The 22,232-nt window shown below is 57.7% G+C and overlaps 2 protein-coding genes and 5 non-coding genes across 7 annotated transcripts; 4 read left to right on the top strand and 3 right to left on the bottom strand.

Annotated features, from left to right (window-relative positions):
• Nucleotides 1-2,332: 2,332 nt before the first annotated feature.
• LOC112658166 (U1 spliceosomal RNA) lies at nt 2,333-2,496 on the bottom strand. Its single transcript, XR_003135564.1, has one exon. It is a non-coding gene; the product is annotated as a U1 spliceosomal RNA (small nuclear RNA).
• Nucleotides 2,497-6,184: 3,688 nt separating this feature from the next.
• LOC118355538 (translation initiation factor IF-2-like) lies at nt 6,185-10,436 on the top strand. The gene is made up of 4 exons (XM_049113569.1): nt 6,185-6,613; nt 6,674-7,575; nt 8,226-8,492; nt 8,882-10,436. The coding sequence occupies exons 1-3, from the start codon at nt 6,185-6,187 to the stop codon at nt 8,341-8,343; spliced, it is 1,449 nt and encodes a 482-aa protein (XP_048969526.1). The 3' UTR covers nt 8,344-8,492; nt 8,882-10,436.
• On the top strand, nt 6,628-6,717 carry TRNAY-GUA (transfer RNA tyrosine (anticodon GUA)). The gene is given in 2 exon segments: nt 6,628-6,664; nt 6,682-6,717. It is a non-coding gene; the product is annotated as a tRNA-Tyr (tRNA).
• Nucleotides 10,437-11,354: 918 nt separating the features above from the next.
• On the bottom strand, nt 11,355-11,518 carry LOC112658213 (U1 spliceosomal RNA). Its single transcript, XR_003135605.2, has one exon. It is a non-coding gene; the product is annotated as a U1 spliceosomal RNA (small nuclear RNA).
• Nucleotides 11,519-15,194: 3,676 nt separating this feature from the next.
• Nucleotides 15,195-19,521, top strand: LOC118355539 (translation initiation factor IF-2-like). The gene is made up of 4 exons (XM_049113570.1): nt 15,195-15,623; nt 15,684-16,585; nt 17,235-17,501; nt 17,890-19,521. The coding sequence occupies exons 1-3, from the start codon at nt 15,195-15,197 to the stop codon at nt 17,350-17,352; spliced, it is 1,449 nt and encodes a 482-aa protein (XP_048969527.1). The 3' UTR covers nt 17,353-17,501; nt 17,890-19,521.
• Nucleotides 15,638-15,727, top strand: TRNAY-GUA (transfer RNA tyrosine (anticodon GUA)). Its single transcript is given in 2 exon segments — nt 15,638-15,674; nt 15,692-15,727. It is a non-coding gene; the product is annotated as a tRNA-Tyr (tRNA).
• An 839-nt stretch (nt 19,522-20,360) lies between the features above and the next one.
• LOC112658144 (U1 spliceosomal RNA) lies at nt 20,361-20,524 on the bottom strand. Its single transcript, XR_003135544.1, has one exon. It is a non-coding gene; the product is annotated as a U1 spliceosomal RNA (small nuclear RNA).
• Between the last annotated feature and the right edge of the window lie 1,708 nt (nt 20,525-22,232).

Here is a 22,232-nt window from a genome sequence, read left to right on the forward strand (position 1 = left end):
TTTGTCTTAAAAATAAAGATACTAGGACGCCTGGGTGGCTCAGCCGTTTGGCGCCTGCCCTCGGCCCAGGGTGTGATCCTGGAGTCCCTGGATCGAGTCCCGCGTCGGGTTCCCTGCAGGGAACCTCTGCTTCTCCCTCTGCCTGTGTCTCTGCCTCTCTCTGTGTGTCTCTTGTGAATGAATAAATAAAATCTTTTTAAAAAATAACAAATAAATAAATAAAAAGATGCTGCTAGTGGAGTCAACTCAAAAATTGAATTCGGCTATAAAGTAATAGTCTATTTCTCAGTTCTGGACGCCGGTTCCTGGGCTAGTGCTTCGAAAGCTGTGGCGGTGGCCGCTACACTTTTTGAAAAGGTTCACCGAGGTCACTTATTTGCTGTCAAAGTGAAAGAAAAGTAAAGGAAACAACAGTTGGATTCAAGTTTTTCCAAGTACAGCCAGCACTGACTTCAGGAGGACTGGACAATGGTTTTCACAAGGACTTGACACCTAAGTTCCCTAGAATAACATATTGCTACCGAATGCAACTGAAAAGGTACTGATTCCCTACAGTTACAGATTTCCAACTAATCCCACTCCCCACTCTCCGTTGTTGTGCCCAAGATTGCGAATCCGAGAAAACCACCGAGGAGCCGACACCGATGAAAGTACACGAGGGTTTATTAGCAAGCTCGAGCCTGGGTCCAAGTGTGCCCGACACAGCGGAGCAGGGACTCGGACCCCGAGGTGGGTTACAGCTGGGTCTTTATGGGCTGGTCTAGGGGATTTTCAGAAGGGCTGGAGGAATTTCTGTTTTCATTCCAACATGGGACTTTCTGTCTCGGTCAAGGGCGTTCTGCGGTTTTCCCTCTAGAGTTCAGCTCTTATTCACAGGGGCCTGAGATGGCTGTACTTGTGCTAACGCTAAACTTGAGGTGGAATGGCCTTGATTTTCTCGGCCTCCACACAGTATATAGGTATGGTCAGATTTAACTTCAACACTTCAATTATTAGTGATTACTGGTAGATTACATGTGGGCCATCTTCCTTGATAACCTTTTTTTTTTTTTAATACTAAAGTAAAACTAGTATGTATCAGAGATACTCCAGCCCTACATTTGATCCAAAAATGTTTTGTAAACCGACTTGATTGGAGGGGTTTGAATAAAAGAAAGGAATCCCCGTTAACTATAAACACCTTAGGAATAAGTAAACGCATTGGTGAGTTTTTCCTCTCACCTTCACAACGGTACTGGTTTGAGTCAATATAACTACTAATTGCTGCAAAGATAGTAATGGCAAAGTTACAGCACAACCCGTGATGATACAATACACTTTAGGCTTTTTGACAGGCGAGGCATGCAATTCGTACCCTGGGATCTATCCCCCACGTATTCTTTTAAAAAGATTTTTATTTACTTATTCATGAGACACAGTATACGCGCTGTGCTATTCATTCAGGAGAGACCCCGAGAGGCAGACACACAGGCGGAGACCGAAGCAGGCTCCAGGCAGGGGCCAGGATCGCGCCCTGGGCCGAAGGCAGGCGCTCAAGCGCTGAGCCACCCGGGCGTCCCTGGAAGGTCTTTTTGAGACGGCCGGCTGGTCTCGCCCGGTCTCCCGTCCATGCGACGGGCCTACGCGGCCTCCACACGTATCCACACATATATACGTACTTGGGAGTGAGGAGAAGGACAGTGCCAGACCTTCCCGGAAAGCTCGGTAGAGATGAACTCTACGGCGGCCTCCGGTGGAGGGGCTCAGGCCCACGGGTCCTCCTAAAGCCACTGGGAAAAATTTGTTAATTCTGCATGCAATTCCGGAACCCAGGGTATGTCCCCCCGGTGTGGCGCCGGGCCCCTCTTCCCACCGCTTTAAAGAAAGGCCCGCGACTCACGTGCAATGCAAACTGACCTCCGTACCAAGGGACTCCCGATTCTTCCCCAGCAACGCGCTACCCGGCCGGCTTGGCTGTCGGATGCGGCGCAGGAACTACCTTCTCTGGAGTAGGCGTGACCGCCCGCGCCCGCCTTCGACGGCCACCCCGCGTACCTCTCGCAACTCTCGAGCATTCGCTCGAAAGCCCTCAAGCTCGACGTACCGAGGTCTCCAGAGGACTCCTCGTTGGCAGCACAGCACAGCACAGCACAGCACAGCACAGCACAGCCCTCAACTTAGCTACTCGGAAGAACGGCGAGAGGAAGCGCTGCCGTGTGGCCAAGCTCACGCCTTGCCGCGACTGAGGCTACTGAACGACAAAAACGTACAGAGCCCGGTGGGAGAGAACCGTGGGCAGGCGATGGAAAGCGCGAAACGAGCCGAGCATCTCTTTCTTTCTACCGAGAAAAGCCAGGGGAAAGCGCGAACGCAGTCCCCCACTACCACAAATTATGCAGTCGAGTTTCCCACATTTGGGGAAATCGCAGGGGTCAGCACATCCGGAGTGCAATGGATAAGCCTCGCCCTGGGAAAACCACCTTCGTGATCATGGTATCTCCCCTGCCAGGTAAGTATGAGTTGCTCCCCGCCCCGACGCACACACCCTCGCGCTCGCCCCACTCCTTACACACGGTCACTTCACGCCCGCCGCCTCCGCACCCCGTCCCCCCGCGCCACCCCCGCGGACACCTGCGTCCACCCCACGCACCGCCTCCGGCGCCTTCGTCTCGCCCCACGCGGGCCCCGCGGGCCCCGGCGCTGCCGGACCAGCGGCCTCTGCGCGCCCGCTCATCTGCGTACGCCACGCCCCCGTCGTGACGTCCCCACCCCCCAGTCCGGTCCCCGGCTCTGGGACGCCGGGCGGACGTCCCAGTCTTTGGCCGCGGCGGCGGCGGACGCCTGGAGGGGAGGCGGCCGGGGTGGGGGCCGGGGTGGGGGCCGGGGTGGGGGCCGGGCGGCCGGGAGGCGGCACCCGGATCGGAGACCCCAGAAGGCGGGGTCCGCTGGAGCCCCGCGGGAGTGGTGGTGGCTCAGGGCCGGGGTTCGGTCTCGCCTTCCTTTCGGCACCAAGAACGTTTCAGCCCATTTGTGTCCTCGCGTGTTCGAAACTCATTTGCAAATACAATCGAAAACTCAGGAAAGGCCTTTCCGCCGGCTGCCCCGCAGTGCTAAGCCGCCCGAAGGAGAATCCCCGGCGATGTTCATTGACGGCGTCTCTCTGAGGGAAAGCGCTTCTTCAGGACGCGCGGTAGTGGCCTGATCTAGTAAACGCTGGAAGGAAAACCACGATGCTAAGTTTGCAAGCAAGAAAAGGAAGGCAAGCGTTAAACGGTGCCCTTCCACCGCAGCGGGTCGCGTGTCTCCCGGGAGCCCCAGCGGGCAGTCGGGGGCTGGCGCCCTTCGGCCTCCTCCTGCCCCCCAGCACCCACTCGGGGCGGCCCCACCCGGTGCCCTCTGGCGCTTTCTGACTTGGACCCTGTCAAAGATAATCGCAGCAGACAATAGCGAAAGTGACGGGAGGGCAAAGAGCTGAGCTCCATTCCCAATCGTGCAGAGGTGATGTGGCCGTTTGGCAGCAAGAACGCGGGAAAGGGGGCTCAGGCCAGTCGGGGAAGCGAAAAGTTCCCGATGGGGGAGGTCGGTGTAACTGCTGGTAGGCAGCCGTGTTAGTGAGCTGGCAGCTAGGGAAGTGGGGATGCTCTCCTCCCTCGGGGACGCGGAGATGGGCCCTGTCCTTCCCCCACCACCCTTCAGATGCCCTCCGAAAGAGGGGTTGGGGGCCCGTGTCAGCTGTTTCACGAATCTCTCCGGCTGGCGGTCCATCTTAGGGACAGAACCTTGTGCTGCTGCAAGGAGTCTGGTCAAATCTCAGCGAAGGACACGGTCTGGAGGGGTGGTTCTGTGCTGAGAGAGTTCTGCAGTTCTCAACCTAAGAGATCCTGCTTCCTGATCCAACAAGATAACTCCACACCTCCCCCTGGCTGAACCCTGGCTCTTGGCCCCGGCCCCCTCTTTTATATTCTCTCTCTCTCTCTCTCTCTCTCTCTCTTTTCCCCCTCTTTTATATTCTCATCTCCTCTTTGATGACACTGAGAGTTTGTCCACTTGACAACTGTTTGGTGAGTATATAGGCTGTGCCAGACGCTTCGGGAATTGGTGCCAGAAGGGCCTCTTGGTGCTCATATTTTGCAGAAGGGGCAGGGGGAGCGGGAGAAAACCGCCAGTGGACACACTAGGTAATTCAGTGGGGTTGTGAGGGGTTAGGAGCTGTGAAAAGCCAACGCTGAGGAGGGAGAGGGCATCAGGAGTTGAGTGGGGGGCAGGTTGCTGTGGAAAAGCGGGGTGGTCAGAAGAGGTTACAGTGAGACGGTGCTGTATGAGCAAAGGCTTGAAGGGGGTGAGGCAGTCCGTCATGGCTCCCTGGGGAGAAGCACCCAGAGCGCAGAGACGGCCTAGAGCAAAGGCCCGGGTAGGAGTGTGTGTGACTAGCAAGGAGGCCTCGGGTCCAGAGCATCCTTGAAGAATTGTACAAAATTAAGTCAGAGAGGGGACTAGGTGGGGGTGAGATCATGAGGGTCTTGTAGATCATCGTCAGACTGTTTTCTTATGGCCTTCTTTCCTTCCTTCCTTCCTTCCTTCCCTCTTTCCTTCCTTCCTTCCTTCCTTCTTCTTTGAGAGAGAGAGAGAGCGCGCGAGAGAGCGCGAGTGAGCAAGAAAGAGAACGGGGAAGGGCAGGGGCAGAGGGAGGAGAGAGAAACGTAAGCAGTTCCATGCTCAGCGCAGAGCCCATCACAGGGCTCGATCTCCTGACTCTCAGCTCATAACATGAGCCGAAATCCAGTCGGACGCTTTACCCACTGAGCCATTCAGGCGCCCCTTCGTGGATAGTGTTTTCATTCCACTTGGAAATCAGCTATTTGGATGTTCCAATACTGCTTTAACCGCCTCACCTCTTGGCGTCTCAGTTCGGCCTGGAAATCCACCGCAGGTACTCGCTGCTGCGGAGATCCCCTTGGGCACCGCCGGCAGACACTCTTGATTTGGACTTCCACCTCTGGTAGTGCCCTTCGGGAGTCCAGCCCCGTGTAAGGGGTCCCCGCCGGGACCGTGGCGCTGCTGGCCTTTCCCCAGAACGGACCGCCAGGCATCTCAAGCGCCCGCTCCACTCTTTGCAGGCCATTGTTAAGACTTTATTTCTGAGTGAATCAAAAGGGTTTGTTTATGTGTTTGTTGTGTCTATTTTGTTTAAGTAAGCTCTAGATGGGGGTGCCTGGCTTGCTCAGTCACCTGAATATGGGACTCTTTTTTTTTTTAAGATTTATTTATTTATGAGAGTGAGAGAGGCAGAGACACAGGAGTGGGGGAGAAGCAGGCTCCATGCAGGGAACCCAATGTGGGACCCGATCCCGGGACTCCAGGATCGCGCCCTGGGCCAAGGGCAGGCGCCAAACCGCTGAGCCACCCAGGGATCCCCCTGAATATGGGACTCTTGATCTCGGGTGGTGAGTTAGAGCCCCATGTAGGGTGCAGAGACTACTTATAAATAAAAATCACACCAAAAAAGTAAGCTCCACACCCAATAGGCGGAGGAGTGGGGGTGGGGGGCGGGGAGTGGCGATCTCACCGCCCCAAGATCAAGTTACCTGCTCTAGAGACTGATCCAGCCAGGCACCCCTGAACTGATAGGTTTTTTTTTTTTTTCTTTTTAAGATTTTATTTATTTATTCATGATAGTCACAGAGAGAGAGAGAGAGAGAGGCAGAGACACAGGCAGAGGGAGAAGCAGGCTCCATGCACCGGGAGCCCGACGTGGGATTCGATCCCCGGTCTCCAGGATCGCGCCCTGGGCCAAAGGCAGGCGCCAAACCGCTGCGCCACCCAGGGATCCCAACTGATAGGTTTTGAGCAGAGGAGTGGCTTGATCTGAATCCTCCACTTCCCACTCCCCATTATTATTTTTTAAACAATAGGAATAGTAAATACATAAAATAAAAATAAGAAATCTCGCCGCAGGGGCGAAAGTAAAGAAATCAATCAAGGACGCCATTGGCCGGGCAGTCCCGGTGGCGCAGCGGTTTGGCGCCGCCTGCAGCCCAGGGTTTGATCCAGGGGACCGTGGATCGAATCCCACGTCGGGCTCCCTGCATGGAGCCTGCTTGTGCCTCTGCCCCCCTCTCTCTGTGTCTCTATGGAGATAAGTATGTAATTTTTTTTTTTTTTAAGGATGCTATTGGCTTTGAAGGGCGGGCGGCATAGCCAGAAAATGTCATTCTGGCCTAAGGATCAGTTTGAACCAAAGGCATTTAAACACCCAGCAGGTAGTGAGGCGGTCGCAGCCGCCTACCTGGTGCGCGCCTTGCGGGGTCCCGGGAGGGGGGGGCTCTCCTCCTCTGCTGGTCAGGGCCTCCCTCCCCCACCGCACGCGTGGGGAACTGAGGCAGCGGGCGAGAGCCCGAGCCCAGGCCGCGGACAGTCGTCGACCCGGGAGGCCGGCCCCGGCCGGGCAGCTGCCGAGCGCAGGCACTCGCTGCCCCGCGGGGAAAGCGGCGCGGCGGGCGGCGGGCGGCGGGCGGCGCGGGGGCAGCTCCCTTCGCAGCGGTTCCCACCGCGCCGCCGAGGCAGGCGGGGGCGGGGGCGGCGGCACGCCAGGGCGGTGGCCTCCGTCACCCGGAGAAACGCTAACGACCCAGGCGTGTGAGCGCGCACCCTTCGGTAGCTCAGCGGGTAGAGCGGAGGACTGTAGGCTGGCTAGGCGCGGACATCCTTAGGTCGCTGGTTCGATTCCGGCTCGAAGGAGGTGCCTGACGCTTTTGCGCCCTCCGGGAAGCCACGGCCCCGCAGCGCCCGCCCGGCCTCTGCCCCGCGCCGGCCCTGGCAGCCTGGCGTCGCCGTCTTCCCCCAGGCCCAAGTCGGGGAAACCTTTAGGGCACAGCCCCCTACTCAGCCGCGCGTGCGCTGTCGCCAGGGGCACACGCCTGCGCCTTCCTCCCGCAGCCTACCTACACGCGCGTCCCCGCGCCCTTTCCACTCCTTTCCTTTCCCGCCCCAGACAGACAGCAGTGGGCGAAGGGCTTGTGCCCTCGGCCAGCCCCCGAGGCGGCCCGGCGTCTGGGCGTTCGTGAAAACTGTCCCTCTCCACCTCGGTCTCGGCCTCGGTCTCCTGCCCCACCTCCCGGGGCGGGGCGGTCCCTGCTTCCGTCCCTCCCAGCTGCTGCAGGCTCTGTCTCCCTCTTCCCTGCCCCTCGTAAGGTCCCGAAAGATACGGACTTACGGAGACAGAAGACCGCCTGATCTACTCGGTGGGACGGGACTAGCACACCTCAGGGTGCTAGTTCCCAAGCCATTGCCCACCGCGCGCTCGCGTCGAGGCGGACGTTGGCCGAAGCGAGATGCCGCGGGGGCCCCCACGGGCCTGGCCGTGGTGATGAGCAAGAACCTCGGAGGCGCCTTCGGGTCTCTGGTCGACGGGAGGCCCGGCGGTGGCCCGAGGACCCTCGAGGCTTCCCGTGCCGTTGCACCTGTCCCTGCAGCCGCGAGGGGGCAGCGTTCCCGCCGAGGGAGCAGGGACGGCTCGCACGCCGCGCCACACCCGCACCTCCGCAGTCAGCCGGGGCGCCGATTCTCCTGCTGCACGTGTGCGTGTGGCCCGGGGAGGTGAGACACACGCAACACTTCCACCTTGTCCGCTCTCCGGCCTCCGACCGCTGGGGTCTCCACCTGCAGAAAGGGGCAGGGGGGAAGGAAGGGGAGACTGGCCCCCAAAGCGCAGACTTAGAGCTGAGGGAGAGCCGGGGAGTCGGGCAATGAGGGCTGGAGGCAGGGCGCAGAGAGTGGGGGTGGCGGTGGCGGTGGGGGTGCGGTGGGTGCGGGCTGGACGGCTGCCCTCTTGGACCCGCACGCAAATTCACCCCCTTCCACGGGCCGCCGGCGGCTGGGCCCTGACCAGCTGGCTGACCTGGAGCCAGACCCTTCAGGCTGTACTGACAAGGCCTGCGGAGGAGGGTACGGAGGCCCAGCCGGAGAGCCCCGGGGAGATCGCGACGGGGCCAGGTGGTGGGGGGTGGGGGGGGGGGTGTTCTCTTCCTGCCTGTGGGAAGGAAACTCCAGAGGCTCCAGTGCAGCTGGAGTGCATGCCGGGGGGACTGGCAGCGGAACCGGAACCGCAGTGGGACTGTGGCTCTTGAGGCCTCGGGGACCCAGCCGCCGCCATCCCCGGCCTCTGAGCCCACAGGCTCCTGTTTGGTTTGGGTTCTGTCTCTCCGCCGGGACACTGCGTTTCCCCACACGCCTTCCTCTCCCGGAAGGCACCTCCTGGTTCTCTCCCCGACCCAGTCCCAGTCCCAGTCCCACTGCTCACCAAGAAGGACTGAAGGGGACCCTCTGCGGGTTCAGGAGGCCCTGCCGCGGAAGTCCAACAGGTGACCTTCAGGAAGATGGTATGGCTTGGAAGTCGCCCAGAGACCCCAGCCTCTAATGTCACCGTCTACAGAGACCAGCAGACAGGGACCGAAGAGGAAACCTTAAGACCTTCATGGGGCGCGCGCCCCCATCATCTCCGATGAGATGCAGAGGTGTGGAATGCCCGGGGACCTAGCTTTGGTGCTTTGGGGAAGTAGGGGGAGGGGGGGGGGCAGCGGGCTTTGGTGACCAGCCAGTGCAGGTGTGGGCCCCAAGCATGGCCGATCCTTCCTGTCTGGGAGTCATGGAGAGCAGTGGGGGGCTTCCAAGGTACTCCCTCCCCCGCCCCGTCCTTGAGGGTGCAGGGCTGGCGACACACTCAGTCAAGGGAAGGCTATGCGGATGCGGCCTGCTGCGCCTCTGTGGGACCTGCGTAGGGTGGGTGAGTGGTCTTGGGTGGCACACACTAGACGGGATCTGAACCGTGTGTTAAAACACATGGAGCCGGGGCAAGGAGTCCCATCTGGGCACTGGTGTTCTCTTCTTCTTCCTTTGAGTCCAGGGCCTCTCCAGGAGATCCAAAGAATCTTGACCTATTCCAGGTGGTGGCCACCTCTGTCAAAGGAATCCAGGTCGGTGGCCAAAGGAGGGGCAAAGGAGCCAAGCCACCAGAAGGGCCCCCACGGCTGGGTCTCGATGGGCCTCGTCAAGCCCGGAACGTGTAGCCGTGTCAAAAAGTAAAGAAATGTACAATGACTGATGTGGGCGTGTCAAGCACACCAGAGAGCCAGCTTGAAAGGCTTCCCACCGGCCAAGGCAAGATAAGACAATGATAACAATGGATATAACATAGGTGCGGAGCCTTGTTAAACTGGCGATGCGATGACACACCAGTATCAGTGAACATTAAGCACCAGATCTTGGTCTTCAGACAAAATAAAAAGCAAAAGGGACCAGGGCTCCTTGGAGAACCACCCAGCCACCTCTTTGGGTCTTCATTTTCCTATGTGGTCCTCTATGTACACGTAAAACTCCGTGTGCTTTCCTCCTGTTATTCTGTTTTTTGTCCATTTAATTCTAAGGGCCTGCTGGAGACCCGGAAGGATCAAAATAAGGCTCTGGCTCCCCTACAGCTTGACCCAGGGTGAAGCAATGCACGAGCAGGAGGCAGGCGTGTGAGAGCAGTTAAGGCGCACACCCCTGACTTACCTTTTTCTGATGTCTGTAAGATGATCCCTCCCACTCTCCCAAAGCGAGAAGGGGCTGAAGGAGACTAGGTTGGGGGCTGATGGTGTAGACCAGCGGATGCTCCCCCTGAGCTCAGGGACTGTTTTTTCACAGCTCTCGTGGAGGGGCCCAAGCAAATGACCTTCAAAGACACTACTGTTGAAAATGACCAAGGAGTGAGTGTTTCCAACTCTGTGATTTCTCTGTAGGAAGGATACAGTGTTATTAATCTTACCTGGGCTCAGAGCTAGAATCTGGAACATGGTTGGAATCTACTTTTTTAAGCCTGAGATCAGTAAGTGAATTCATGAAGTATATTAAAAGCCTATTACATAGCCATGCGCTATTCCAGCCAAGTATGAATGGAAGAGTCAACAAAATAAGCAAGAAAGCCTGCCCTCAGGGAAGTTAGGTCCCAGTGGGTAGAGTCAGAAAACCCAAATATACACTGTGTTAGATCCCTGCTTCTCACACGTCAACGTGTATAGAATCAACCGGGACTCTTGTTAAACCGGCGATTATGATTTGGTAAGTTGTGCAAAGGTGAAGCCTAAGATGCCGCATCCTTTGGGGCAGGGGGAGCAGCAGAGGGTGAGGGAGAGGGAGAAAGTTACGCAGGTTCCACTGAGACCCTGAGATCACGACCTGAGCTGGTATCAAGAGTCCGAGGCTTAACCCAGTGTGCCGGCTAGGAGTCCCTAAGATGCTGCATTCTTAAGCATGCCCCCAGGGTGGCAGGTGACGCTTCTGAGACTGCTGGTCACTGGACCACACTAATGAAGGTTTTGATAAAGCCTTGATAATAATTCTGCAGGAAAGAAGATGGGCAGGAAGAAGTGTTGAGTTGAAAAGGGGTTCTCAATAAAAATCTTAAAAAAGAAGAAAGAAGAAAGAAGGAGGAGGAGGAGAAGGAGGAGAAAAGAAGAAGAGGAAGAAGAAGAAGAAGAAAAAGAAAAGAGAAGAAAGAAAGAAAGAAAGAAAGAAAGAAAGAAGAGAAGAGAAGAGAAGAGAAGAGAAGAGAAGAGAAGAGAAAAGAGAAAGAAGAGAAAAGAGAAAAGAAAAGGCAGCTCGGGTGGCTCAGTGGCTTAGCGCCTGCCTTCGGCCCAGGCGAGATCCTGGAGTCCCGGGATCGAGTCCCAAATCGGGCTCCCTGCATGGCGCCTGCTCCTCCCATTGCCTGTGTCTCTGTCTGTCTCTCTGAAGAATAAATAAAAATCTTAAAAAGAAAGAAAACGCGTTCTCCTGGTTTGGGTTTAGAACACAGGAGCAGGGCAGCCCAGGTGGCTCAGCGGTTTAGCGCCGCCGCCTTCAGCCCAGGGCTTGATCCTGGAGTCCTGGGATCGAGTCCCGCGTGGGGCTCCCGGCATGGAGCCTGCTTCTCCCTCTGCCTGTGTCTGTGCCCCTCTCTCTTTCTTGAATAAGTAAGATCTTTAAAAAGCAAACAAAAACAACCCACAGAGGATTTGCTGAAAGCGACTTGCCTCTCGTTATGTGAGTCTTTTCAAAGATACCGAAAACCCTGAAAGAAAGGAATTCTTTTTCCTAAAGGATATTATTTCTTTATTGCTGAGAGAGCCGGTCACCGCTCAAGCACCGAGGCGTCCCAAGTAAGGAAACTCCTCGCCACATACAAATACAACCGAAAGTGAGCACCGACGTGAGCGGTCATAAGGACGACACGGGGACGGGTAACACGCGAAAAGCGCCGAAGGCCAAGCCGTAACCACAAGAAGATCAAAGAATAGCTCACGAGGCCTCCGAGGCGCACGCAGCCAGAAACGAGGTCTGATCTTAGCCACCAGAATCACCAGGGGAAAGCGCGAACGCAGTCCCCCACTACCACAAATTATGCAGTCGAGTTTCCCACATTTGGGGAAATCGCAGGGGTCAGCACATCCGGAGTGCAATGGATAAGCCTCGCCCTGGGAAAACCACCTTCGTGATCATGGTATCTCCCCTGCCAGGTAAGTATGAGTTGCTCCCCGCCCCGACGCACACACCCTCGCGCTCGCCCCACTCCTTACACACGGTCACTTCACGCCCGCCGCCTCCGCACCCCGTCCCCCCGCGCCACCCCCGCGGACACCTGCGTCCACCCCACGCACCGCCTCCGGCGCCTTCGTCTCGCCCCACGCGGGCCCCGCGGGCCCCGGCGCTGCCGGACCAGCGGCCTCTGCGCGCCCGCTCATCTGCGTACGCCACGCCCCCGTCGTGACGTCCCCACCCCCCAGTCCGGTCCCCGGCTCTGGGACGCCGGGCGGACGTCCCAGTCTTTGGCCGCGGCGGCGGCGGACGCCTGGAGGGGAGGCGGCCGGGGTGGGGGCCGGGGTGGCGGTCGGGCGGCCGGGAGGCGGCACCCGGATCGGAGACCCCAGAAGGCGGGGTCCGCTGGAGCCCCGCGGGAGTGGTGGTGGCTCAGGGCCGGGGTTCGGTCTCGCCTTCCTTTCGGCACCAAGAACGTTTCAGCCCATTTGTGTCCTCGCGTGTTCGAAACTCATTTGCAAATACAATCGAAAACTCAGGAAAGGCCTTTCCGCCGGCTGCCCCGCAGTGCTAAGCCGCCCGAAGGAGAATCCCCGGCGATGTTCATTGACGGCGTCTCTCTGAGGGAAAGCGCTTCTTCAGGACGCGCGGTAGTGGCCTGATCTAGTAAACGCTGGAAGGAAAACCACGATGCTAAGTTTGCAAGCAAGAAAAGGAAGGCAAGCGTTAAACGGTGCCCTTCCACCGCAGCGGGTCGCGTGTCTCCCGGGAGCCCCAGCGGGCAGTCGGGGGCTGGCGCCCTTCGGCCTCCTCCTGCCCCCCAGCACCCACTCGGGGCGGCCCCACCCGGTGCCCTCTGGCGCTTTCTGACTTGGACCCTGTCAAAGATAATCGCAGCAGACAATAGCGAAAGTGACGGGAGGGCAAAGAGCTGAGCTCCATTCCCAATCGTGCAGAGGTGATGTGGCCGTTTGGCAGCAAGAACGCGGGAAAGGGGGCTCAGGCCAGTCGGGGAAGCGAAAAGTTCCCGATGGGGGAGGTCGGTGTAACTGCTGGTAGGCAGCCGTGTTAGTGAGCTGGCAGCTAGGGAAGTGGGGATGCTCTCCTCCCTCGGGGACGCGGAGATGGGCCCTGTCCTTCCCCCACCACCCTTCAGATGCCCTCCGAAAGAGGGGTTGGGGGCCCGTGTCAGCTGTTTCACGAATCTCTCCGGCTGGCGGTCCATCTTAGGGACAGAACCTTGTGCTGCTGCAAGGAGTCTGGTCAAATCTCAGCGAAGGACACGGTCTGGAGGGGTGGTTCTGTGCTGAGAGAGTTCTGCAGTTCTCAACCTAAGAGATCCTGCTTCCTGATCCAACAAGATAACTCCACACCTCCCCCTGGCTGAACCCTGGCTCTTGGCCCCGGCCCCCTCTTTTATATTCTCTCTCTCTCTCTCTCTCTCTCTCTCTTTTCCCCCTCTTTTATATTCTCATCTCCTCTTTGATGACACTGAGAGTTTGTCCACTTGACAACTGTTTGGTGAGTATATAGGCTGTGCCAGACGCTTCGGGAATTGGTGCCAGAAGGGCCTCTTGGTGCTCATATTTTGCAGAAGGGGCAGGGGGAGCGGGAGAAAACCGCCAGTGGACACACTAGGTAATTCAGTGGGGTTGTGAGGGGTTAGGAGCTGTGAAAAGCCAACGCTGAGGAGGGAGAGGGCATCAGGAGTTGAGTGGGGGGCAGGTTGCTGTGGAAAAGCGGGGTGGTCAGAAGAGGTTACAGTGAGACGGTGCTGTATGAGCAAAGGCTTGAAGGGGGTGAGGCAGTCCGTCATGGCTCCCTGGGGAGAAGCACCCAGAGCGCAGAGACGGCCTAGAGCAAAGGCCCGGGTAGGAGTGTGTGTGACTAGCAAGGAGGCCTCGGGTCCAGAGCATCCTTGAAGAATTGTACAAAATTAAGTCAGAGAGGGGACTAGGTGGGGGTGAGATCATGAGGGTCTTGTAGATCATCGTCAGACTGTTTTCTTATGGCCTTCTTTCCTTCCTTCCTTCCTTCCTTCCCTCTTTCCTTCCTTCCTTCCTTCCTTCTTCTTTGAGAGAGAGAGAGAGCGCGCGAGAGAGCGCGAGTGAGCAAGAAAGAGAACGGGGAAGGGCAGGGGCAGAGGGAGGAGAGAGAAACGTAAGCAGTTCCATGCTCAGCGCAGAGCCCATCACAGGGCTCGATCTCCTGACTCTCAGCTCATAACATGAGCCGAAATCCAGTCGGACGCTTTACCCACTGAGCCATTCAGGCGCCCCTTCGTGGATAGTGTTTTCATTCCACTTGGAAATCAGCTATTTGGATGTTCCAATACTGCTTTAACCGCCTCACCTCTTGGCGTCTCAGTTCGGCCTGGAAATCCACCGCAGGTACTCGCTGCTGCGGAGATCCCCTTGGGCACCGCCGGCAGACACTCTTGATTTGGACTTCCACCTCTGGTAGTGCCCTTCGGGAGTCCAGCCCCGTGTAAGGGGTCCCCGCCGGGACCGTGGCGCTGCTGGCCTTTCCCCAGAACGGACCGCCAGGCATCTCAAGCGCCCGCTCCACTCTTTGCAGGCCATTGTTAAGACTTTATTTCTGAGTGAATCAAAAGGGTTTGTTTATGTGTTTGTTGTGTCTATTTTGTTTAAGTAAGCTCTAGATGGGGGTGCCTGGCTTGCTCAGTCACCTGAATATGGGACTCTTTTTTTTTTTAAGATTTATTTATTTATGAGAGTGAGAGAGGCAGAGACACAGGAGTGGGGGAGAAGCAGGCTCCATGCAGGGAACCCAATGTGGGACCCGATCCCGGGACTCCAGGATCGCGCCCTGGGCCAAGGGCAGGCGCCAAACCGCTGAGCCACCCAGGGATCCCCCTGAATATGGGACTCTTGATCTCGGGTGGTGAGTTAGAGCCCCATGTAGGGTGCAGAGACTACTTATAAATAAAAATCACACCAAAAAAGTAAGCTCCACACCCAATAGGCGGAGGAGTGGGGGTGGGGGGCGGGGAGTGGCGATCTCACCGCCCCAAGATCAAGTTACCTGCTCTAGAGACTGATCCAGCCAGGCACCCCTGAACTGATAGGTTTTTTTTTTTTTCTTTTTAAGATTTTATTTATTTATTCATGATAGTCACAGAGAGAGAGAGAGAGAGAGGCAGAGACACAGGCAGAGGGAGAAGCAGGCTCCATGCACCGGGAGCCCGACGTGGGATTCGATCCCCGGTCTCCAGGATCGCGCCCTGGGCCAAAGGCAGGCGCCAAACCGCTGCGCCACCCAGGGATCCCAACTGATAGGTTTTGAGCAGAGGAGTGGCTTGATCTGAATCCTCCACTTCCCACTCCCCATTATTATTTTTTAAACAATAGGAATAGTAAATACATAAAATAAAAATAAGAAATCTCGCCGCAGGGGCGAAAGTAAAGAAATCAATCAAGGACGCCATTGGCCGGGCAGTCCCGGTGGCGCAGCGGTTTGGCGCCGCCTGCAGCCCAGGGTTTGATCCAGGGGACCGTGGATCGAATCCCACGTCGGGCTCCCTGCATGGAGCCTGCTTGTGCCTCTGCCCCCCTCTCTCTGTGTCTCTATGGAGATAAGTATGTAATTTTTTTTTTTTTTTAAGGATGCTATTGGCTTTGAAGGGCGGGCGGCATAGCCAGAAAATGTCATTCTGGCCTAAGGATCAGTTTGAACCAAAGGCATTTAAACACCCAGCAGGTAGTGAGGCGGTCGCAGCCGCCTACCTGGTGCGCGCCTTGCGGGGTCCCGGGAGGGGGGGGCTCTCCTCCTCTGCTGGTCAGGGCCTCCCTCCCCCACCGCACGCGTGGGGAACTGAGGCAGCGGGCGAGAGCCCGAGCCCAGGCCGCGGACAGTCGTCGACCCGGGAGGCCGGCCCCGGCCGGGCAGCTGCCGAGCGCAGGCACTCGCTGCCCCGCGGGGAAAGCGGCGCGGCGGGCGGCGGGCGGCGGGCGGCGCGGGGGCAGCTCCCTTCGCAGCGGTTCCCACCGCGCCGCCGAGGCAGGCGGGGGCGGGGGCGGCGGCACGCCAGGGCGGTGGCCTCCGTCACCCGGAGAAACGCTAACGACCCAGGCGTGTGAGCGCGCACCCTTCGGTAGCTCAGCGGGTAGAGCGGAGGACTGTAGGCTGGCTAGGCGCGGACATCCTTAGGTCGCTGGTTCGATTCCGGCTCGAAGGAGGTGCCTGACGCTTTTGCGCCCTCCGGGAAGCCACGGCCCCGCAGCGCCCGCCCGGCCTCTGCCCCGCGCCGGCCCTGGCAGCCTGGCGTCGCCGTCTTCCCCCAGGCCCAAGTCGGGGAAACCTTTAGGGCACAGCCCCCTACTCAGCCGCGCGTGCGCTGTCGCCAGGGGCACACGCCTGCGCCTTCCTCCCGCAGCCTACCTACACGCGCGTCCCCGCGCCCTTTCCACTCCTTTCCTTTCCCGCCCCAGACAGACAGCAGTGGGCGAAGGGCTTGTGCCCTCGGCCAGCCCCCGAGGCGGCCCGGCGTCTGGGCGTTCGTGAAAACTGTCCCTCTCCACCTCGGTCTCGGCCTCGGTCTCCTGCCCCACCTCCCGGGGCGGGGCGGTCCCTGCTTCCGTCCCTCCCAGCTGCTGCAGGCTCTGTCTCCCTCTTCCCTGCCCCTCGTAAGGTCCCGAAAGATACGGACTTACGGAGACAGAAGACCGCCTGATCTACTCGGTGGGACGGGACTAGCACACCTCAGGGTGCTAGTTCCCAAGCCATTGCCCACCGCGCGCTCGCGTCGAGGCGGACGTTGGCCGAAGCGAGATGCCGCGGGGGCCCCCACGGGCCTGGCCGTGGTGATGAGCAAGAACCTCGGAGGCGCCTTCGGGTCTCTGGTCGACGGGAGGCCCGGCGGTGGCCCGAGGACCCTCGAGGCTTCCCGTGCCGTTGCACCTGTCCCTGCAGCCGCGAGGGGGCAGCGTTCCCGCCGAGGGAGCAGGGACGGCTCGCACGCCGCGCCACACCCGCACCTCCGCAGTCAGCCGGGGCGCCGATTCTCCTGCTGCACGTGTGCGTGTGGCCCGGGGAGGTGAGACACACGCAACACTTCCACCTTGTCCGCTCTCCGGCCTCCGACCGCTGGGGTCTCCACCTGCAGAAAGGGGCAGGGGGGAAGGAAGGGGAGACTGGCCCCCAAAGCGCAGACTTAGAGCTGAGGGAGAGCCGGGGAGTCGGGCAATGAGGGCTGGAGGCAGGGCGCAGAGAGTGGGGGTGGCGGTGGCGGTGGGGGTGCGGTGGGTGCGGGCTGGACGGCTGCCCTCTTGGACCCGCACGCAAATTCACCCCCTTCCACGGGCCGCCGGCGGCTGGGCCCTGACCAGCTGGCTGACCTGGAGCCAGACCCTTCAGGCTGTACTGACAAGGCCTGCGGAGGAGGGTACGGAGGCCCAGCCGGAGAGCCCCGGGGAGATCGCGACGGGGCCAGGTGGTGGGGGGTGGGGGGGGGGTGTTCTCTTCCTGCCTGTGGGAAGGAAACTCCAGAGGCTCCAGTGCAGCTGGAGTGCATGCCGGGGGGACTGGCAGCGGAACCGGAACCGCAGTGGGACTGTGGCTCTTGAGGCCTCGGGGACCCAGCCGCCGCCATCCCCGGCCTCTGAGCCCACAGGCTCCTGTTTGGTTTGGGTTCTGTCTCTCCGCCGGGACACTGCGTTTCCCCACACGCCTTCCTCTCCCGGAAGGCACCTCCTGGTTCTCTCCCCGACCCAGTCCCAGTCCCAGTCCCACTGCTCACCAAGAAGGACTGAAGGGGACCCTCTGCGGGTTCAGGAGGCCCTGCCGCGGAAGTCCAACAGGTGACCTTCAGGAAGATGGTATGGCTTGGAAGTCGCCCAGAGACCCCAGCCTCTAATGTCACCGTCTACAGAGACCAGCAGACAGGGACCGAAGAGGAAACCTTAAGACCTTCATGGGGCGCGCGCCCCCATCATCTCCGATGAGATGCAGAGGTGTGGAATGCCCGGGGACCTAGCTTTGGTGCTTTGGGGAAGTAGGGGGAGGGGGGGGGCAGCGGGCTTTGGTGACCAGCCAGTGCAGGTGTGGGCCCCAAGCATGGCCGATCCTTCCTGTCTGGGAGTCATGGAGAGCAGTGGGGGGCTTCCAAGGTACTCCCTCCCCCGCCCCGTCCTTGAGGGTGCAGGGCTGGCGACACACTCAGTCAAGGGAAGGCTATGCGGATGCGGCCTGCTGCGCCTCTGTGGGACCTGCGTAGGGTGGGTGAGTGGTCTTGGGTGGCACACACTAGACGGGATCTGAACCGTGTGTTAAAACACATGGAGCCGGGGCAAGGAGTCCCATCTGGGCACTGGTGTTCTCTTCTTCTTCCTTTGAGTCCAGGGCCTCTCCAGGAGATCCAAAGAATCTTGACCTATTCCAGGTGGTGGCCACCTCTGTCAAAGGAATCCAGGTCGGTGGCCAAAGGAGGGGCAAAGGAGCCAAGCCACCAGAAGGGCCCCCACGGCTGGGTCTCGATGGGCCTCGTCAAGCCCGGAACGTGTAGCCGTGTCAAAAAGTAAAGAAATGTACAATGACTGATGTGGGCGTGTCAAGCACACCAGAGAGCCAGCTTGAAAGGCTTCCCACCGGCCAAGGCAAGATAAGACAATGATAACAATGGATATAACATAGGTGCGGAGCCTTGTTAAACTGGCGATGCGATGACACACCAGTATCAGTGAACATTAAGCACCAGATCTTGGTCTTCAGACAAAATAAAAAGCAAAAGGGACCAGGGCTCCTTGGAGAACCACCCAGCCACCTCTTTGGGTCTTCATTTTCCTATGTGGTCCTCTATGTACACGTAAAACTCCGTGTGCTTTCCTCCTGTTATTCTGTTTTTTGTCCATTTAATTCTAAGGGCCTGCTGGAGACCCGGAAGGATCAAAATAAGGCTCTGGCTCCCCTACAGCTTGACCCAGGGTGAAGCAATGCACGAGCAGGAGGCAGGCGTGTGAGAGCAGTTAAGGCGCACACCCCTGACTTACCTTTTTCTGATGTCTGTAAGATGATCCCTCCCACTCTCCCAAAGCGAGAAGGGGCTGAAGGAGACTAGGTTGGGGGCTGATGGTGTAGACCAGCGGATGCTCCCCCTGAGCTCAGGGACTGTTTTTTCACAGCTCTCGTGGAGGGGCCCAAGCAAATGACCTTCAAAGACACTACTGTTGAAAATGACCAAGGAGTGAGTGTTTCCAACTCTGTGATTTCTCTGTAGGAAGGATACAGTGTTATTAATCTTACCTGGGCTCAGAGCTAGAATCTGGAACATGGTTGGAATCTACTTTTTTAAGCCTGAGATCAGTAAGTGAATTCATGAAGTATATTAAAAGCCTATTACATAGCCATGCGCTATTCCAGCCAAGTATGAATGGAAGAGTCAACAAAATAAGCAAGAAAGCCTGCCCTCAGGGAAGTTAGGTCCCAGTGGGTAGAGTCAGAAAACCCAAATATACACTGTGTTAGATCCCTGCTTCTCACACGTCAACGTGTATAGAATCAACCGGGACTCTTGTTAAACCGGCGATTATGATTTGGTAAGTTGTGCAAAGGTGAAGCCTAAGATGCCGCATCCTTTGGGGCAGGGGGAGCAGCAGAGGGTGAGGGAGAGGGAGAAAGTTACGCAGGTTCCACTGAGACCCTGAGATCACGACCTGAGCTGGTATCAAGAGTCCGAGGCTTAACCCAGTGTGCCGGCTAGGAGTCCCTAAGATGCTGCATTCTTAAGCATGCCCCCAGGGTGGCAGGTGACGCTTCTGAGACTGCTGGTCACTGGACCACACTAATGAAGGTTTTGATAAAGCCTTGATAATAATTCTGCAGGAAAGAAGATGGGCAGGAAGAAGTGTTGAGTTGAAAAGGGGTTCTCAATAAAAATCTTAAAAAAAGAAGAAAGAAGAAAGAAGGAGGAGGAGGAGAAGGAGGAGAAAAGAAGAAGAGGAAGAAGAAGAAGAAGAAAAAGAAAAGAGAAGAAAGAAAGAAAAGAAAGAAAGAAAGAAGAGAAGAGAAGAGAAGAGAAGAGAAGAGAAGAGAAGAGAAAAGAGAAAGAAGAGAAAAGAGAAAAGAAAAGGCAGCTCGGGTGGCTCAGTGGCTTAGCGCCTGCCTTCGGCCCAGGCGAGATCCTGGAGTCCCGGGATCGAGTCCCAAATCGGGCTCCCTGCATGGCGCCTGCTCCTCCCATTGCCTGTGTCTCTGTCTGTCTCTCTGAAGAATAAATAAAAATCTTAAAAAGAAAGAAAACGCGTTCTCCTGGTTTGGGTTTAGAACACAGGAGCAGGGCAGCCCAGGTGGCTCAGCGGTTTAGCGCCGCCGCCTTCAGCCCAGGGCTTGATCCTGGAGTCCTGGGATCGAGTCCCGCGTGGGGCTCCCGGCATGGAGCCTGCTTCTCCCTCTGCCTGTGTCTGTGCCCCTCTCTCTTTCTTGAATAAGTAAGATCTTTAAAAAGCAAACAAAAACAACCCACAGAGGATTTGCTGAAAGCGACTTGCCTCTCGTTATGTGAGTCTTTTCAAAGATACCGAAAACCCTGAAAGAAAGGAATTCTTTTTCCTAAAGGATATTATTTCTTTATTGCTGAGAGAGCCGGTCACCGCTCAAGCACCGAGGCGTCCCAAGTAAGGAAACTCCTCGCCACATACAAATACAACCGAAAGTGAGCACCGACGTGAGCGGTCATAAGGACGACACGGGGACGGGTAACACGCGAAAAGCGCCGAAGGCCAAGCCGTAACCACAAGAAGATCAAAGAATAGCTCACGAGGCCTCCGAGGCGCACGCAGCCAGAAACGAGGTCTGATCTTAGCCACCAGAATCACCAGGGGAAAGCGCGAACGCAGTCCCCCACTACCACAAATTATGCAGTCGAGTTTCCCACATTTGGGGAAATCGCAGGGGTCAGCACATCCGGAGTGCAATGGATAAGCCTCGCCCTGGGAAAACCACCTTCGTGATCATGGTATCTCCCCTGCCAGGTAAGTATGAGTTGCTCCCCGCCCCGACGCACACACCCTCGCGCTCGCCCCACTCCTTACACACGGTCACTTCACGCCCGCCGCCTCCGCACCCCGTCCCCCCGCGCCACCCCCGCGGACACCTGCGTCCACCCCACGCACCGCCTCCGGCGCCTTCGTCTCGCCCCACGCGGGCCCCGCGGGCCCCGGCGCTGCCGGACCAGCGGCCTCTGCGCGCCCGCTCATCTGCGTACGCCACGCCCCCGTCGTGACGTCCCCACCCCCCAGTCCGGTCCCCGGCTCTGGGACGCCGGGCGGACGTCCCAGTCTTTGGCCGCGGCGGCGGCGGACGCCTGGAGGGGAGGCGGCCGGGGTGGGGGCCGGGGTGGCGGTCGGGCGGCCGGGAGGCGGCACCCGGATCGGAGACCCCAGAAGGCGGGGTCCGCTGGAGCCCCGCGGGAGTGGTGGTGGCTCAGGGCCGGGGTTCGGTCTCGCCTTCCTTTCCGCAAAGATTCCACGCAATACGCAACAGACAGTCGGCTAAACGTTACATACCAAGATGAGAGTTTTGTCACCAATTTAACATGACATTTTGTTTACCCGGGACGCGCGGTTGGCTCAGCAGTTTAGCGCCTGCCTTGGGCTCAGGGCGTGATCTCGGGGTCCCAGAATCTAGTCCAGCATCGGACTCCTCCTGGGAGCCCGCTTCTGCCTCTGCCTCTGCGTCTCTCGTGAATTAACAAATAAAATCTTAAAAAAAAAAAATTTCTTTTAACCCTGATTATGACCTTTCAGATTATGTAGTGACCTAATCTTGCAACAAGCAAAGGAACCTTTGAACAGGACCCCAGGCAGGGCAAGGAGTCCCTTCACAGAGTAGGTGTTGGGCTGGGGAGGAGTGTTGAATGGTCTCCCGAAATCAAATGAACAGAAATGTCCCACTTCCATCCGGCCGGGTGAGGTTACCTCTTTCACACTGTCCACACTTGTCCTTTCCTCTTGTATACAAGAAGATCCTTCCTGGGTATCGAGTGGAGGTAAATATGAATATCCTCTCCCGATATGAGCAAGATGATGGAGTTGTTTGGGTCCCTGGATAATTGCTGCTCCGGAGCAGAGCAAGGCAAGAGACGGTCAGCAAAGGCTTCCCTGAGGTTCTAGCAGCATACAGATCCGAGGAAATGTAGCATAGCATCCTGTTTGGTTGAAAAAAGGGAACATTTTCAAAATGAAGGAATTCACATTGATACAATATTATTCCTCTACAGGCATGATTCCATTTCCATCAATTGTCCCAATAATGTCCTTTACAGCAGAGGAAAATTCAAAATCGTGCATTGCATTCAGTTGTCACCTCTCTCTCTCTCTCTCTCTCTCTCTCTCTCTCAAGATTTTATTTATTTGAGGGGTGGCTCAGTCAGTTTAACATTTATTTGTATTCGGATCAGGTCATGATCCCAGAGTCCTAGGATGGAGCCCCACATAGGGCTCGCTGCTCTGCAGGGAGTCTGCTTCTCCCTCCCTCCCTCTCCTCTCTCTCTGTCAAATAAATGCTATCTAGCCCACATGCACAAGCGGGGGGGGGGGGGGGGGGGGAGGGGCAGGGGGAGGAGGAGGAGTAGACTCCCTGCTGAGCAGGGAGCCCAGTTGTCAGGTCTCTTTAACCGACTTTACTATGAGATAGCTCCCAGGTAATTCTTTACGTTTCATTTTGCAGGCATTTCTGAAGACTACAGG

This window comes from Canis lupus, chromosome 8 (assembly GCF_003254725.2).
Source record: "Canis lupus dingo isolate Sandy chromosome 8, ASM325472v2, whole genome shotgun sequence".
NCBI classification, from domain to species: domain Eukaryota; kingdom Metazoa; phylum Chordata; class Mammalia; order Carnivora; family Canidae; genus Canis; species Canis lupus.